The 16712-nt window shown below is 41.3% G+C and overlaps 1 protein-coding gene across 2 annotated transcripts in view; it reads left to right on the top strand.

Annotated features, from left to right (window-relative positions):
- The window catches only part of LOC102444015 (sortilin-related receptor), a 159378-nt gene extending 143298 nt beyond the window's left edge, over positions 1-16080 (top strand). For both annotated transcript variants that reach the window (XM_075909723.1, XM_075909722.1), the window contains exons 43-48: positions 52-216; positions 1153-1327; positions 5811-5917; positions 7236-7428; positions 7757-7969; positions 9213-16080. In XM_075909723.1, the coding sequence (XP_075765838.1) occupies positions 52-216; positions 1153-1327; positions 5811-5917; positions 7236-7428; positions 7757-7969; positions 9213-9280 (921 nt within the window). In that variant the 3' untranslated portion in view covers positions 9281-16080. The remainder of the gene's footprint in view (positions 1-51; positions 217-1152; positions 1328-5810; positions 5918-7235; positions 7429-7756; positions 7970-9212) is intronic.
- Positions 16081-16712: the final 632 nt, after the last annotated feature.

Here is a 16712-nt window from a genome sequence, read left to right as displayed (position 1 = left end):
TGGTACTGATGCCTTAAGACTTGCTATTAACCAGCATGTTGTCACTTCAAGGTCCGAGTAATGTCTCCGTACCAAGGACCACCTTCCGACTACATTGTGGTGAAGATGATACCAGACAACAGGCTTCCTCCTCGGCACCTGCATTCAGTGCTCACCAGAAAGACATTTGCTGTCATCAAGTGGGAGTCGCCCTATGATTCGCCTGACCAGGATATGGTAATATTTTTGCGCACGTGACATGCCAGTGGAAAATGTTACTCAACTCAGTAACAGATCCATTTGGGAGAGATCCGCTCTAATGATAAGATCAAGTGCTCTATGAATGGAGAGCAGTCCGCATTTTAGTGGTTCAGATTCTATTCTTATTTGCTTTGGGATAACTCAGACCTAACACCACTGAAGTCAATGTAGAATTCAACTTTCAAGTCTAGTAAAGACCCGCTAAATTGAACTCAGAGGGCACCCCCAGTGGGCAGCCAGTACTCCTGTTCCTGTGAGGAGTAAGGGAGCCAATAGGAGTGTTTGCTCCTGTTGGCCTCTCGCTTTGGGGATGGTGGGGAAACTTGAATCATGGTAAGTCAACTCCCGCTACATAATGAACATAGCTGGAGTTGTGTATCTTTATTCAACCTTCCCCTTTAGTGTAGACCTGGCCTCAGTGATTTTGGGTGACTTCACCCAACTGTAAAATGAGAATAATGATGCCAACCTCCTTTATAAAGTTCTTTGAGATGATACTGATCTGCTCCTGAAAAGTGTGATAAAAATCAGATAATACTATTGTAGCTATAATAATACAGGAGCTATGAATCCTCCCTGTAAAACTGGAATGTCAATTTGAATGTAAAAATAGCAAAAGATTGTATTTTACATTGAAATACAACACAGTGCAAACTTTTCTTTCCCATCTTATTCCCAGCTGCTAGATTTAGTTTGTCAGTAAATAGCGTTCGGATGTTGGGCCATCTGCTGATAATGTGCTGTAAGAAGTTGGAAAGCCCACTTGGCTTCACAGGTTTCCAGCATATAGAAAATGTTGTTAAATGTGGTTCAAATGTGGTCTTGTGTGCTAACTACCATTTTGTATCACCAGCCACTGAATGGGAAGTAGGAGCGTCTGTTGTTCACTCTGTGTCCTTTTCTTCCCTGCAGCTATACGTTGTCGCAGTGAAAGATTTAATTAAAAAAACAGATAAAATCTACAAGGTGAAAACTCGGAACAGCACAGTAGAATACACCATTAAAAAGCTGGAGCCAGGAGGAAAATATCATATACTTGTTCAACTGGGAAATATGAGCAAAGAATCCAGTATGAAAATTACCACAGGTAAGGAAAGATTACCTTTGGATGTTGTGGGAGGTTAGTGCATAGTTGTCCAGTAGGAGAATTTAACACTTTTCACTAAAACATACAAACAGCCACACTGGGTCAGACCAAAGGTCCATCTAGCCCAGCATCTTGTCTTCTGATATTGGTGAATGCCAAGTGCCCCAGAGAGAATCATGTGACCTATCCCCTGTTGCCCATTCCCAGCATCTGGCAGAAGTTAGGGACGCCATCTGTGCTCAGCCTTGCTAATAGCCATTGATAGACTTGTCCTCCGTGAACTTACCCGCAGGTTGAACCTCTCTAGTCCAGCATGCTCTGGTCTGGCAGCATCCGTGGACAGGAACACCAAGGACAGGGTAGGCCCTCTGCTCAGTGAGGAGGAAGAAACAATAACAGGAAGTTTGGAAATGGCAGAGGTGCTTAATGACTTCTTTGTTTCAGTCTTCAACAAGAAGTTTGATGGTGAAGAGATGCCTAACATAGTGAATGCTAGTGGAAATGGGATAGATTTAGAAGGTAACATAAAAAAGGAACAAGTTAAAAATTACTTAGAAAAGTTAGATGTCTGCAAGTCACCAAGGCCTGATGAAATGCATCCTAGAACACTCAAGAAGCCGATCGAGATGATATCTGAGCCTTTAGCTATCATCTTTGAAAAGTTATGGAAATCGGGAGAGATTCCAGAAGACTGGAAAAAGGCAAATCTAGTGTCCATCTATAAAAAGGAACCCAGGAAACTACAGATCAGTCAGTTTAACTTCTGTGCCAGGAAAGATAATGGAGCAGGTAATTAAGGAATTCATCTGCAAACATCTAGAAGAAAATAAGGTGATAGGGAACAGCCAGCATGGATTTGTAAAGAACAAATCATGTTAAACCAATCTGATAGCTTTCTTTGATAGGATAACAAGTCTTGTGGATAAGGGAGAAGCAGTGGACATGGTATACCTTGACTTTAGTAAGGCATTTGATATGGTCTCGCATGACCTCCTTATCAATAAATGAGATAAATACAACTTAGATGGGGCTGCTATAAGGTGGGTGCATAACTGGCTCGATAACTGTTCTCAGACAGAGACAAACACCTACAGGATCTTTATAGCGCATCCCTAAAACTGAAATACCCACTTGGAGAAGTGAAAAAACAGATCGGCAGAGCCAAAAAAGTACCCAGACATGAACTACTTCAAGACAGACCCAAAAGAGAAAATAACAGAATTCCACTTGTTATTACCTACATTCCACAACCCAAACCCCTCCAACACATTATATACAACGTGCAACCCATCTTGGAAAATGATCCCTCACTCTCAGAGGCCTTGTGGGAAAAGCCTATTCTCACTTACAGACAACCCCCCAACCTGAAAGAAATTCTTTCCGGTAGCCATGCTTCACAACCACATCATAAGCATCCAGGAACCCAGCCCTGCAGCAGCTGCAGTGCCAACTCTGCCCACACATCTATAAAAGCAAATTCATTATTAGAGCCAACAACATAAGCTACCAAATCAGCGGATCATTCAACTGCACATCCAGTAATTTGATCTATGTTATAACGGATGGCTGGGACATTATTAACCTAACATTCAATGAATATGCCAACAGCCCTTTGTCTGTGTAGATTCTTGCATTAGGACTCTTCCTATCTAATTGCTATCGGATGATCTTTATCTGCTTCTTTTAACTATCCAATCTTTAGGTGCTTATAGGTTACCAGTTCTGCCTACTTGTTTCTCTCTTTGATATTTTCATACCCTCTGCTCCTTGTTTCCCGCCCCCTCCTTTTTTCCCTCCTCCCTCTTCCTTCTCCCCTATTTATTTTGGGTCTTCACATCCTAAACTCAAAACTCCGGTCATCTGAAGAAGTGAGCTGTGCTCATGATACCAACTACATGTTTTGTATACAAGTGCTACCAGACCATTTTTGTTTTTTAAGTTTATCCTGTACAGACTAACTCGGCTACCCTCTGACGCTTCTGGACAGGCAAGGCACTGCGTTCAGCTGTATGGAGTGGAAATCCATCAACTTCACAAAGAAACTCGCACAGATCCAAACTGACATCATCTTCCTTTCCAAGTGCAAACAGATGGACATCATACCTAAGGGCAAAAAACCCAGTACAATCTACATATCCACTTAGGAAGGAACAATCAGTTTCACACATACAGAATGGGAGGTGACTGTCTAGGAAGGAGTACTGTAGGAATGGATCTAGGGGTCATAGTGGACCTCAAGCTAAATATGAGTCAACAGTGTGACTCTGTTGCAAAAAAAAGCAAACATGATTCTGGGAAGTGTTGTGAGCAAACACTTAACAAAAGTGTTGTAAGCAAGATTCGAGAAGTCATTATTCAGCTCTACTCTGCAATGATTAGGCCTCAGTTGGAGTATTGTGTCCAGTTCTGGGCACCACATTTCAAGAAAGATGTAGAGAAATTGGAGAAGATCCAGAGAAGAGCAACAAAAATTACTTAAGGTCTAGAAAACGTGAGCTATAAGGCAAGGCTGAAGGAATTGGACTTCTTTAGTTTGGAAAAGAGAAGACTGAGGGCACATCTAGACTACCCTCGGCTTCTGAAAGAACATATGCAAATTCGACACAAATTTGCATATCTTCTTCCGATCTCTTTTTTGGAAGAGGGTTTAAAAAAAAAAGCAGTCTAGATGGGGGGTTTTGTGCAACCTCCCCCCTTTTTTTGGAAGAACCCTTATTCCTTCAAAAATGAGGTTTATAGGGTTCTTTCAAAAAAAGGGGAGGGGGGGTTCGGTATCTAAAAGGGTGTCACAAGGAGGAGGGAAAAAAATTTCTCCTTGGCCTCTGACGATAGGACAAGAAAGAATGGGCTTAAACTGCAGCAACAGAAGTTTAGGTTGGACATTAGGAAAAAGTTCTGAACTCAGGGTGATTAAACAATGGAATATATTGCCTAGGGAAATTCTTTGGTTCAGCACTGGTCAGGCCCCAAGGGCACCAGACTAGAGAGGTTCAACCTGTAGTTCTTTTTAGAATCATGGCCTTCACAAAGAGTTCCACACAGGTTGACTTCATGTTGTGTGAAGAAATATTTCCTTTTGTTTGTTTTAACAACTTGCTGCTTATTAATTTGATTTGATGATCCTTAGTTCTTGTGTTATGAGGAGTAATAGCACTTACTTATTTGCATTCTCCATACCAGTAATGACTTTATAGACTGCTATCACATCTCCTCTTAGTCATCTCTTTTCCAAGCTGAAAAGTCCCAGTTTTATTAATCTCTCCTCATACGGAAGCTGCTCCATACCAATAATTATTTTTGTTACTTTTTTCTGAACCTTTTTCAATTCCAAGATACCTCTTTTGAGATGGGGCAACCACACTTGCTTGCAGTATTCAAGATGTGAGCGTATCATGGATTTATATAGAGGCAATTTGGTATTTTCTGTCTTCTTATCTAACCATTTCATAATGATTCCCAAACATTCTGTTCACTTTTTTGACTGCCACTGCACATGGAGTGGATGTTTCAGACAGGATGTCATGGGCTGGATTGCAAATATGCTCAAGTCTGAAGATGGCCCCTAGGCCATGAGATTGAGACCCCTGGGCTAGATGGACCATTGATTTGATCTAGTATGAGACACCGGTGTTCTTATGTCATCCAATCTATTTTCCATACTTGAGGACTGATCCTGAGAGATAATGAGCATCTGTAACTCCCAGGAAAAGCACTTAAAAAAACTCTTAAAAGAGGGCAGCCACTAACAGTGTCAGGCAGGGAATTTGTCACCTTCTTAAGTGTAGGCATTAAACATGTCTTCTTTGTTGTAGTCAGCAAGCAGCATGCCTACCAGTCATTTGCTCCTCCCATTGATTCCAGTTGCAAAACTCTCATTGATTTCAGTGGCGAGGGTCCTTCATATCGTTTCAGTGTATATAGAACACTGCCGAATGTTAGATAGATAGATAGATAGATAGATAGATAGAGGGGGTGGGTGAGGATAGATAGATAGATAGATAGATAGATAGAGGGGGTGGGTGGGGATAGATAGATAGATAGATAGATAGATAGATAGATAGATAGATAGATAGATAGATAGAGGGGGTGGGTGGGGATAGATAGATAGATAGATAGATAGATAGATAGATAGATAGATAGATAGATAGATAGATAGATAGATAGATAGATAGATGGGGTGGGGATAGATAGATAGATAGATAGATAGATAGATAGATAGATAGATAGATAGATAGATAGAGGGGGTGGGTGGGGATAGATAGATAGATAGATAGATAGATAGATAGATAGATAGATAGATAGATAGATAGATAGATAGATAGATAGATGGGGTGGGGATAGATAGATAGATAGATAGATAGATAGATAGATAGATAGATAGATAGATAGATAGATGAACTCTCAGTGATCTTGTTTATTGCAGTTTCTAAAAATAGAGACAATACTATTAAGTAACACGTTTGCCTATTTTCCCCATTTGCAGTCTCACTATCTGCACCAGATGCCTTAAAAATTCTAACAGAAAATGATCATATTCTGCTTTTTTGGAAGAGTTTAGCCTTGAAAGAAAGCAATTTTAATGAAAACCGGGTAAGTCACTACATTTGCTTTGGTTTTGGGGTTTTTGTTTGTTTGTTAATTAAGAAGCTGGTATGGTTCAAGGTGAATTAAGTGCCGTTTTACAGACCAGCTTGAGAACACAATGCACTGACGTGCATATCAGTGTGTGCACATTCCTGTGTGTCTGCCTGTGGCTAGATAGATAGGAATCTCCCTTCTTTCCCAGCATGCCTTGCCCTACACTATCTCTGCAATACAGCTGTTCCAGTGGACTCCATTACCCAACCTGTCTTACTCTTCTGTTGTTGAAGGTGAGAGACACTGGTGTGGAAGAACCACAAGGAACCAGGGTAGACTGAAGGGAGAGGCAAGTTCCAGCCAACCCTGCCTGCTTATAAAACTTCACCTTCAGGACTCAGGGCTAGGGTCAGCATTTTGGTGTTTTTAAGGCATTCCAGATTGCTTCTCTGAGCTCAGTTCTTCCCCTTCACTGACCCAGATGCCCATTCTAACCTGCAGTGGAGTCGCAAACTGGCCTAGGAGGAGTAACTTCATGAACTCATTAAAAAGACAGTACACCTCCCTGTTCCACAAAGTTTTCCTGATATTCCTCTTGCATGCAGATAGCTTTGTTTATTCATCAATGAGATGAGACCCATTTCAGTAGCTTTTAAGAATATCGATCGCCCTTTCTGAAAATCTCCACGGAGTAGGACAATCAAACAGTTCAAGGAGACACCAAACCTTTCGTATGGAGGTCGTCACAGCAGTAGTGCTTGAAATACCTAAAGACTGAAAGAAGATCTACAGGAAGTGGAATTGGTGGTGCTCAATCCTAATCCAAGAGGATCCATGCCACAAAAGTATCATTCTGTCTTTGGCAGTGTGAGAGAGATGCTAAGCACTGAATAGCCCATGGATAGAGCCCTGTGCAGATACAAAATTGGTATTCGCATCTGCAAAAGTGATGTGCGGATATCCACATCCATAGAGCAAATACCCACAGATATAAAACAGATATCCACAAATTTGCAGGGTTCTACACACAGAATTTGTAGCTGCATCTGCCTCCGTATCTGCAGACATGAGTGGCAGATATGAATACCTGTGGGTATCTGTGGATTTGCAGGGCTCTACCAATGGAGGCTGAAATCTCTCAGCACTAGACTAGGCCCTTGAGGTTAGGGTGAATGTTTATATTCCTGAAGAAAATGTGTATAATTGCTGTCAACAGGGCTAAATACATTAGCAAAAAAAAAAAGGGGTGTGTGTGTGTGTCTGAAATAACAAACCCTGAAGAACCGAGTGATCTGGGTTTTATTCTCTGGATTTTTTCCTTGCATTTCAGGGTTATGAGATACATATGTTTGATAGCACAATGAATATCACAGCTTATCTTGGGAACACCACAGAGAACTTCTTCAAAATTTCCAACCTGAAGATAGGCCACAACTATACATTCACAGTTCAGGCCAGATGCCTTTATAGTGGACAGATGTGTGGGGAGCCTGCTACTCTTCTGTATGACGAACTAGGAGCTGGTATGTTTTCATTCATTGTGTTTCTGCCTTAAACTAGACATGATCAAAGCCTGTCTTTTAAATACAAAAACAAAAGCTGTTTTGTTGGGTTTTTTTACTGTGTGCTCTTCAGGCCAAGGGCTTCGAATATTATAAATTCCAGTTACGTGTTTTGCTAGAGGGCATCTAGAGGGGATCACCACTGTTAGCAGGATTTAAATGCCATTGTGATTTTATACCATGCAGAGTCATTATTCCACTGGAAGATCTTTAGGAAACTAAACCGACAGCAGTTACCCGAACACTGTAAAGCAGCAATTGCAAATGGCATTTTTTTTCCCATTCATAGGTGAAGATGCCTCTGCATCGAAAACTGGTAAATCCACAGATGTAGCGACCATCGTGGTCCCAGTATTATTCCTATTGCTCGTGACCATGGGGATAGGGTTTGTTGTATTGTACATGAGACACAGAAGACTGCAGAATAGCTTCACTGCCTTTGCAAATAGCCACTACAGCTCCCGCCTTGGCTCAGCCATATTCTCTTCTGGTGATGATTTAGGTAAGTAGCACTATTCCATGTCCTGCAATTTTATGAGAGGTTTGTGTATCTATCCACTGAAGCTCTCTTGATGCACTGATCTGAGTAGCTGGTAAGCTGTTGAAATGTTTGTAGTTCTTGGTCACATTTCAGTAGCAGAGAGCAGGTCCCAAACTTCCTCAAAGCGACGCACAATTTTATGTTTCTGAAGCACATTATTTGCAGCTCTTGTGCCATCTGCCCTTGACTCTAGTCCCAGCCTACCTCACAGGCAACATCTATAAGAGTGTAGTCTACACGTCGCTGACCGTACCTTCTCAAACCATGGCCTGACACATACACAGCACTGGCCAATAAGGATGTATGGCAGTGATGGGCAACTAGTCTAGTGAGTGGGCTGCATGAATGGACAGATACATCCTCTTTCTTCCTTTTTATCTACCATCCCTTGGCATTTTCAATACATGGAAACACAGATTCAGCTCCTGCTTGGGCCAACTCAGCCACCTTCTCCCTGTTGGAGTTTCTGTCCTATGCCCATTGGAAACAAGAGTCCCATGCACTTCAAAGGGTTAGGATCTCTGAGCCAAGCTCTCTGCTAGAATAAATCCACTGAATTCCGTTGAAACCAGAAGAGAATCTAGTTCCATGTCTGTGTTGAGAGAATACTACAGAATACTACAGAATACTACAGAATACTACACTCACTGTCAGAATCCAAATTTATTCTAGTGTCCTCAGCCAAAATTGTCCCAGTTTCAGCTCCACCCCAGAGACTGCTGTATTTTCAATGGCAAATAAGTTCTTGTGCGTGTGTGTTGGGCTGTATTCAACTCTTGTACAAGTTCCATTGACTTATGTGGGAGCAGAACAGGCACCTAACTTCTGTTTTGGGGACACTTTGGAATGAGTCTCTGGGTTTGTTCTTGTTCCTGTTGAAGTCTGTTGGTAGGATTATATCCCATGTGGTCGATCAGGTCCTGCATAAATAAGATGCTTTTTACTATTGTTAACTCCAAGGTCTCGCTTTAATGCCAAACTGCCATGTCTGTACCAAAATCTACACATGAAGCAAATTGTCCTCTGCACCTTCAGTTAGGGAGAGGAAATTGGCTCAAATGGTCAAGTGCTTCCTTAGCCTGCTCCACTACATTATGCCTAGATTATGCAGGAGGTCAGACTAGATGATGTAATGGTCCCTTCTGGCCTTAGAATGCATCAAACTGCTGTAGCAACATGACAGAGCATTGTGTTTACTTTCCAGGCGATGAGGATGACGAAGCCCCTATGATAACTGGATTCTCAGATGATGTTCCGATGGTCATTGCATGAAGCACATTTCTGACTGTAAACCAAATGGTGTAAATATTTCATTTGATAAAAATAGTTGATTGTTTATTTTAAAAAATGCACTTTGAGTTGCAATACATTATTTTTATATGGGCCAAAATAATAAAAAAGTACACTTTGTAGTAATCAATTGTGAACTGCAGACCAGGTTGATTTAGAAACAAATTGCTTTGTTTTAACATTAATTTAGTCTTACAAGGCTGTGCTTGCTGGGCATGCTTTTAAGTCTGTGAGATGTTTTCTCTTCACTAAATTGGCTACTCTTTTTTATTTTTCTAAGACAATAAGAAATTTATTTTAAAAATTCAGGAGATTATATATAGTGAGGGAGACAAGTAATATAGTCCCTGATGGTTTTACATTTACTTAAAAAAAATCAACCTTTGGACTTTGTTTTATATGAAAGTGTTTTTGTTGTGTTAATTTATTGGGAAACATGCTTTAGATCAGATTTCCAGAACTGTCAAACTTTGTACACATTGTGTAGAATGTGCACCATTTTATCTTGCACGGCAATAGATTTTTGCTATCACAATCATTGTTACTGCCATAATAATAAAAATAGTTAATTTTAACCCCCCCTCCCATTGTTAAAAAATGGAGTCAAAATTTTAAAACTCTGGGGCCAAATTCAGCAAAGCACTTCAGCACTTTCTTACCTTGAAGCATGTCTTAAGTCCCAATGAAATCAATGGGATTTACACATGTGCTTCAGTTCTTTGACTTTTCTGAACCAGACCTCAGGGCCAAATGTGCAACACTTACATTCATAAAGATCTAAATATGTTGGTGGCCTCATTTTCAAAAAGGGGACCCACAGCTCCCATTGATTCTGTCCCTGAAGCCAATCAGACCACTTTTTGATCCTGATTCAGTCAAGGTACTTAAGTATGAGCCTGCTTATATTCACGTAAATATTCCCATTCAAGTCACCACTCATGTACATAAGATTTATGTACATGCTTAAGTATATTGCTGAGTCAAGGTCTAATTTAGGTGATTAAGGTCCAGATTGTGCAAATATTTAATACATATTAGTAACTTTAGACATGTTAGTACCACTGACTTCCATAGTACTAGCAAGTTACTTGTATGGAACTGTTTAGAGGTCTAGCCCTTAATATGGATTTAGATAATTAATCCTAAACTCCACAATTTTCAGTTCTGACCTTTTCTGCCTGACAGAACTCCAGACCATGGAGTCCTGTGCATCACCAGCATTGCCCTACATGCTGTAGGGTTACCTAACGTGTATTTACGTTAGTCTGATCCTTTAGTTAAATACATTATTGATAAAAATTGGAAACTAAGAGGAAAAAGAGGTCACTGTCTTTAAAAACACATTTCAGTACATGCTGTCAAATGCAGTTTGACCAACGTGTTTCCTCTATTGAACTTCTTTAGGATGCTGTTATATTGATGGGCAGGCGGAGGGTGGGGTGGAGACATGCTGTCTTAAACTAGAGAAAGTGCTTTGAATGCAGGTTTTTCACAGTCTTATGAAGCTCTACTTATCTGAAAATCTGAATTTATTTGGGGTTACAAAAGCATATTATATTCCTTCATTACTATTTCCTCAAAATAGTTGTGGTTTCAACTTCAGCTTCAGAAGTAATATATATATCTATTCCGATCATTATCTGTTCTGCACTTACTGCGAACACACCATCAGCTACAAAGCTAAACGTTAGCAGTTAAAAACATCTGGTACCATTGTCTAGCTTTTTGTGACAGTAGAGTTTGAATTCAACCCATAGAGTCAAAACTACTTGCCAGCCCAAGAGCAAATACTGTAAGTGAGTGTTCACGGATCACATCTATACATATTTTATATTTGCAACACATATTGGCTCTATACCAGTAAAATACAATGTGTTGTCCTGTCATTATATAAATATTTTAACCAAAAGTATCTTTGTTGTGTAACTTGAAAATATAATTGCAGTCTTCCTATGGATAGGGTGAGGCCAGCAAGGTCAATTATGTTTAGATAAACAAGTGATTAATTTCAAGCAAGAAAATGTACAAATAGTAGAAGTTCTATATGGTTCAATACACTACAGAAATACTAAATCAGCTGCTGGCAGAGTGTCATTCCCCAGTGACAAATGAGCTCTTTTTCTTTTTTTTTAAATGGGGGGGAACCAAAATGGAATTGGATTTTAAGGACACTACTCCTTTATTTAGAGTTATGACTTGCTTGTTTTTACTTTGTGTGAGGGCCAGATGCTATTGTGAGCAGGGCCAGTCCGAGCCATTTGCGCACCCCGGGCCCCAGGAGCGCAGCACCGCCCCCGGGAGTGCAACTCATGCACGGCCCCGCCCCTGGGCACGCGCCACTCCCTGGTGCCCGGCACATACGCGGCCCCGCCCCCGGGTGCCCGGCGCATGCGTGGCATCACCATGGACGCGCGGAGCATGCACGGTGGCTCCCCTGCCTGGCCCTGCGCGGTGCCCCCTACATTGGGGCGCCCTGGACAGTATCCTGACTAGCCCATACCTCGGGCCAGCTCTGATTGTGAGATATACATTTGGAGGAACTCCAATAAAGTTTGTTGGAAATTAAATCACCTCCGATTTACACCAATATATCCAAGATCAAAAATTTGACTCAGGGTGACAAATCCCTAGATTTACTGAATACATTTCTGGGAAGCTGGGGGGAAGTAAAAAAAAAAGAACGAATCCAGGGATGTGGTGGATTTTTTGTTTTGTTTTGTTAAATAGATATTACTGCACAATCTCTAAAAAGAAATAGTGTAATAGTATCTCAAAAGGGGTATGTGTGTGTCTCTAGACACTGATACTGGTCAAATCCTGTATGCTTTACTTACCTAAACAGTCATGTTGACTTCAGTGGAAAGACTCACCTGAGGCAAAGCAGAATTTAACCCATGCCTTTTGTTCCTGTGTAGGGACACACACACTAAGACCAATTCCAACTATTAATAACTCATGGCCACTTTAAATAAACTGTAGCGATTCTCCAGTAGGATGTTTTCAAACTTTTGAACCTGGCAACCTACTTCCCCTGGGTGACTGATCATTGCTGGTCACTTAGACTGAGTTCACTTCTCAGCTGTACAAAATACTGACTCTTTCCAGTGTGAGCCACTTAGTTACAAATGAAAAATACTCCTGGTTAACAGTGCCTCGGTTGATGCAATGTGGGTGGAATAAAGCTCAGTGCCTGGGTATTGCTTTAGCCTGGGTATTGCTTTAGCTCACTTAAGGGTTGAAGTGTCATGAAGCAGGTTATAGGCCTCAGGCAAGCTCTCCTCCATGCAGAGGAGTGTGTGTGTGAATTTTACTTTGTGTGACTAGTACTGTCATTGAATGAGAGCCTCAACTCTCAAAACTTTCCTCCTACTGCAGAAATAACCACTGTGCTCTTGTCAAACCAGTCTTACAGGGCTAGTGCATTTTATATAAATGGAAAACTGTATGTTCCAGGGAATATGAGCAAGATCAATGCAGTGATGGATAAATTGTATATTTTTATGAACTTTTGAAGCACAGAATCTTGTTCCCAGATATGGGCAAGGGGTCGTTGTAAATACGGTGCACACAATATAGATCCAGATTTTGTTCTTGTTTTGGTGCAGTAGTGTTATGAAATGTGAAGCAAATTGTCACCCTAAGGGTGCATCTAGACAGCACCCTTCTGTCAGAATAAGCTACACAATTTGTGCTACACAATTTGCATAGCTTTATTCTGAGTCTAAATTGAAAGAGCTTAGTTTGAAATTTGGCTCTGTCTACTATGGCAGTGTCAGACCCATTCTTGGGTCCTAGACCCCTGCTCTGTCCACGATCCACAGTCTCACTAGCCCTTCCCAGTGTTTGGGCTTCTGCCTCTTGGCTGTACAGGCACTGGGACAGACACCCTGGTCAGCCTGGGCTGAGTAACCAGTCCCCCTCCATCACTGGCTGGGCTCTCAGCCCACTTGGGGAAGGAAGCCCAAACGCTCCTTGTCAGGCCCCTTACCTTCCTCCTCTATTCTGGCAGTGCGGATGTTCTGTTTTTCAGCTTCTCTATCCTTTTCCTTATCAGCTCTCACTTCCCTTCACCTCCTCCAGACTCGTCTTCCACTCTCCCCTGCCCTCCCTCACAGGCAAGGTTTTTAAAGAGGTCCTGTGTCAGTGGCAAGGCTGAATCAGCTCACCTGGCCCTTAATTGATTTATAGCAGCCCTGTCTCAGCTTCCCCTGATTAGCCAAGACTGTTGCTGGGTTTTTTTGTTCTTTGGGGTTTTTTTTTTGAGCTGCCTCTCTCCCCATCCATCAAGTCCTTTAACCTGCCCTATCACACTACACAGCATCAGATTTCAAAAGAAGGCACTATTCCAACAAATCCCTTAACCCTCGTGAACAAGGACGCCAGAATGGCTGTGTCTAGACTGGCAAGTTTTTCCGGAAAATCAGCAGCTTTTCCGGAAAAACTTGCCAGCTGTCTACACTGGCCGCTTGAATTTCCGGAAAAGCACTGACGATCTCATGTAAAATCATCAGCGCTTTTCCGGAAATACTATGCTGCTCCCGTTCGGGCAAAAGTCTTTTTCCGAAAGACTTTTGCGCAAAAGGGCCAGTGTAGACAGCATAGTACTGTTTTCTGCAACAAAGCCCCAATCGCGAAAATGGCGATCGGGGCTTTTTTGTGGAAAAGCGCGTCTAGATTGGCCAAGGACGCTTTTCCGCAAAAAGTGCTTTTGTGGAAAAGCGTCCTGCCAATCTAGACGCGCTTTTTCGAAAATGCTTTTAATGGAAAACTTTTCCGTTAAAAGCATTTTTGGAAATTCATGCCAGTGTAGACGTAGCTAATATGTCCACCAAAAGGGTATCCATTGTACCTGACTCTTCTAGCTTGAGAGGGGTAGCCAAGTTAGCCTGTAACAGGAAAAACTTAAAAAACAACCAATAGTCTAGTAGCATCTTAAAGACTAACAAAACATGTAGATGGTATAATGAGCTTTCGTGGGCACAGCCCACTTCTTCAGATGACCGGAGTGTTGGATGTCCAGACTCCGGTCATCTGAAGAAGTAGATTTTGTTTTTGACTATTGGTTATTTTTTTAAATGACTCTTCTAGTTATGTAACCCTGAGTGAACTTTTGAGTCTGTTTTATTGTTCATGGCACACATTAGAAGTAAGCCAGCACTCTTAAGTCCATTTGAACTAAAGACAACAGATGAACGTTTTAATTATATTGGGTCATTGGTTTTTTATCTTATATAGTGAAATATACATGAAGTTTCCATTTCCTAAACTTGAAATCTGAGGACCCCTTCAGGAAAATGAAACCAGGCCCAGTTTTTCTCTGCACTGTGAACAAATTACTTCAGTTCTCTGTATAGCAACAGCCTTGTCCATAGAATGATAGTCTATATTCAGCTGTCTATTGAAAGTGCTACAGTGATTTTATACGTAGCACTGCCACTAACTGCAGCATACATTCTGCATGTAGTACTTGTACATGATTACCAGGAAATTAGTTTTGATCTCAGTCACAGATCAAAAATAGTTAGGATCATGAAAATCCTGACTAACAAACCCCACATTTACTCTTCGTGGCTTTCTAGTGGAATGGTACAGTTTGGACCTCCCTGGTCTGGCACCCGTGGGACCTGACTTGTTCCAGATGAGGGATTTTGACAGTCCAGAAGAGGTCATTTCTGGCCCCCGCTGCCCCCGTTGCCCCCCCAGTCCTAGCTCGGCCGTTGGCCTGCCAGCCACCTCCTCCCTGCCACTGGCCCTTCTGCCCTGCCAGCCCCACCACCATGTGTCAGGCTCCCTAGCCTCGCTGGGCAGCCATGTTGGTCTGCAGGGCTCCCAGCTGCCAGCCCTCCACTGGGACTCTCTGGTCTGGAACGTCCATGGTCCTTCTGGACCACAAATGTTGTCAGACCAGAGAGGTCCAGTTTAGAGAAGTTCAACCCGTACTCTCAATTAATGGAATTTTCACTTTTAGGTCACCAGACGGAGTCCAGCACAACTCAGTGTTTGGTAAATGAGTTGAAAGATCTCTGCCCATTTCTCAATAGACAGGTGGTCATTACATTAAAGCCTAACCACAACACAGCACTAATCAATAAAGCTGTTTCCAGACTCTGAATCCAAAAGCATATGGCCAGGAGCCTGGCCTAGAGACGGTTGCTTCCAGGCTGGTGTGAAGTAATATTGGTAAAGCTGGTAGAGCTTGCTTTACCACTGACCATGCTCAGTGGACAGAGGAGCTTTAGTCTCTAGGATGCTAAACATTCCCCTAGCAAACCAGGATGCCCTTGTGCCACAAATGCATGTACAGAGAATCAGCATGTTTTCTCTGGTTTACCGGGACCTCAAATGATTTAATGACAAATGTCGCTGATTTGTCAGTACAACTTTAGACACTGTATTTCAAGAAAGATGAGAGTAATATTTTCCTATATAAATTCCACATCTTTTTCAAATGGACTTCAGAATTTGACTGGCCTAATTGAGTTAGTAACCTTGGAACCAGGAAGCTTCCTCACTATAGTATCAACTTCAAGGGGTTTACAAACAAACAGTGATCATTCTAAACTGGCAGCACATAATATAAACAACCGATCTCATCAGCATTAGCTTCTCCTCTGCAAGCTCTTTAGCGTGATGCTTAGATATTTATCATTTTGATTGCTTTTTTATGTTTTTTTTCAGTTACTGATTTCTGCTGATTTTAAGTGTCTTATTGCACAATTTTGAAGGATTTTTTTATTTTTCAATGTCAAACTTTTTTCACTGAATAAAAAACAATTAAATGAGTCAAGAAAACAGATGTTTTAAAAAAATCCACTTTATGTGTATCCTGAGATGGTGATTTGTTTTTTTGTTTGTTTTTTTGGAGTACAATAAAAATGTTTGATGCTATTTCTAAGCACTGGGTTGTTTTTTTTATTATTTAAAGGATGTATTTTGTAAATAGATTTATCAATGACAGAGTCTGAAATTGACCTGCTGTGTTGTGCCAACAAATCCCATTTCACTGATGCCAGCTCTCATGGTTTTAATCACAAGCCTCATGATACTTAATGTTTTCCTTAAAGCCTCAACTCCCGGAGTCACATGATTCTATGAGACTCTCAGCTTTCCTCTAAAAAATAAGTTTCTAGCCCTTGTGGTCAGAGAGATAAATTTGTAAATGTGACCTCTAAAGAACCCAGCATTCATGAATTTCTCAAGAACAGCATGGTTTTCTAGGCAGTCTCAAGATTTTGTGAGAACCTGACTTACGGCTTTTGAACATTGGGATTGACGAGACTGCATTGGGGCTTAAAATATAGTCCACATGCCTGAATGTCTCCCATAATGAGCTTTGATACAGAAGTATGTGCATGTTTGTATGATGAATCTTGTTTAACTTTTATTATGTTTTCAGGATAAAAAAGTTCTGTGG

This window comes from Pelodiscus sinensis, chromosome 26, assembly GCF_049634645.1.
Source record: "Pelodiscus sinensis isolate JC-2024 chromosome 26, ASM4963464v1, whole genome shotgun sequence".
NCBI lineage: Eukaryota > Metazoa > Chordata > Testudines > Trionychidae > Pelodiscus > Pelodiscus sinensis.
This window is presented reverse-complemented; position numbering and strand designations above follow the sequence as displayed.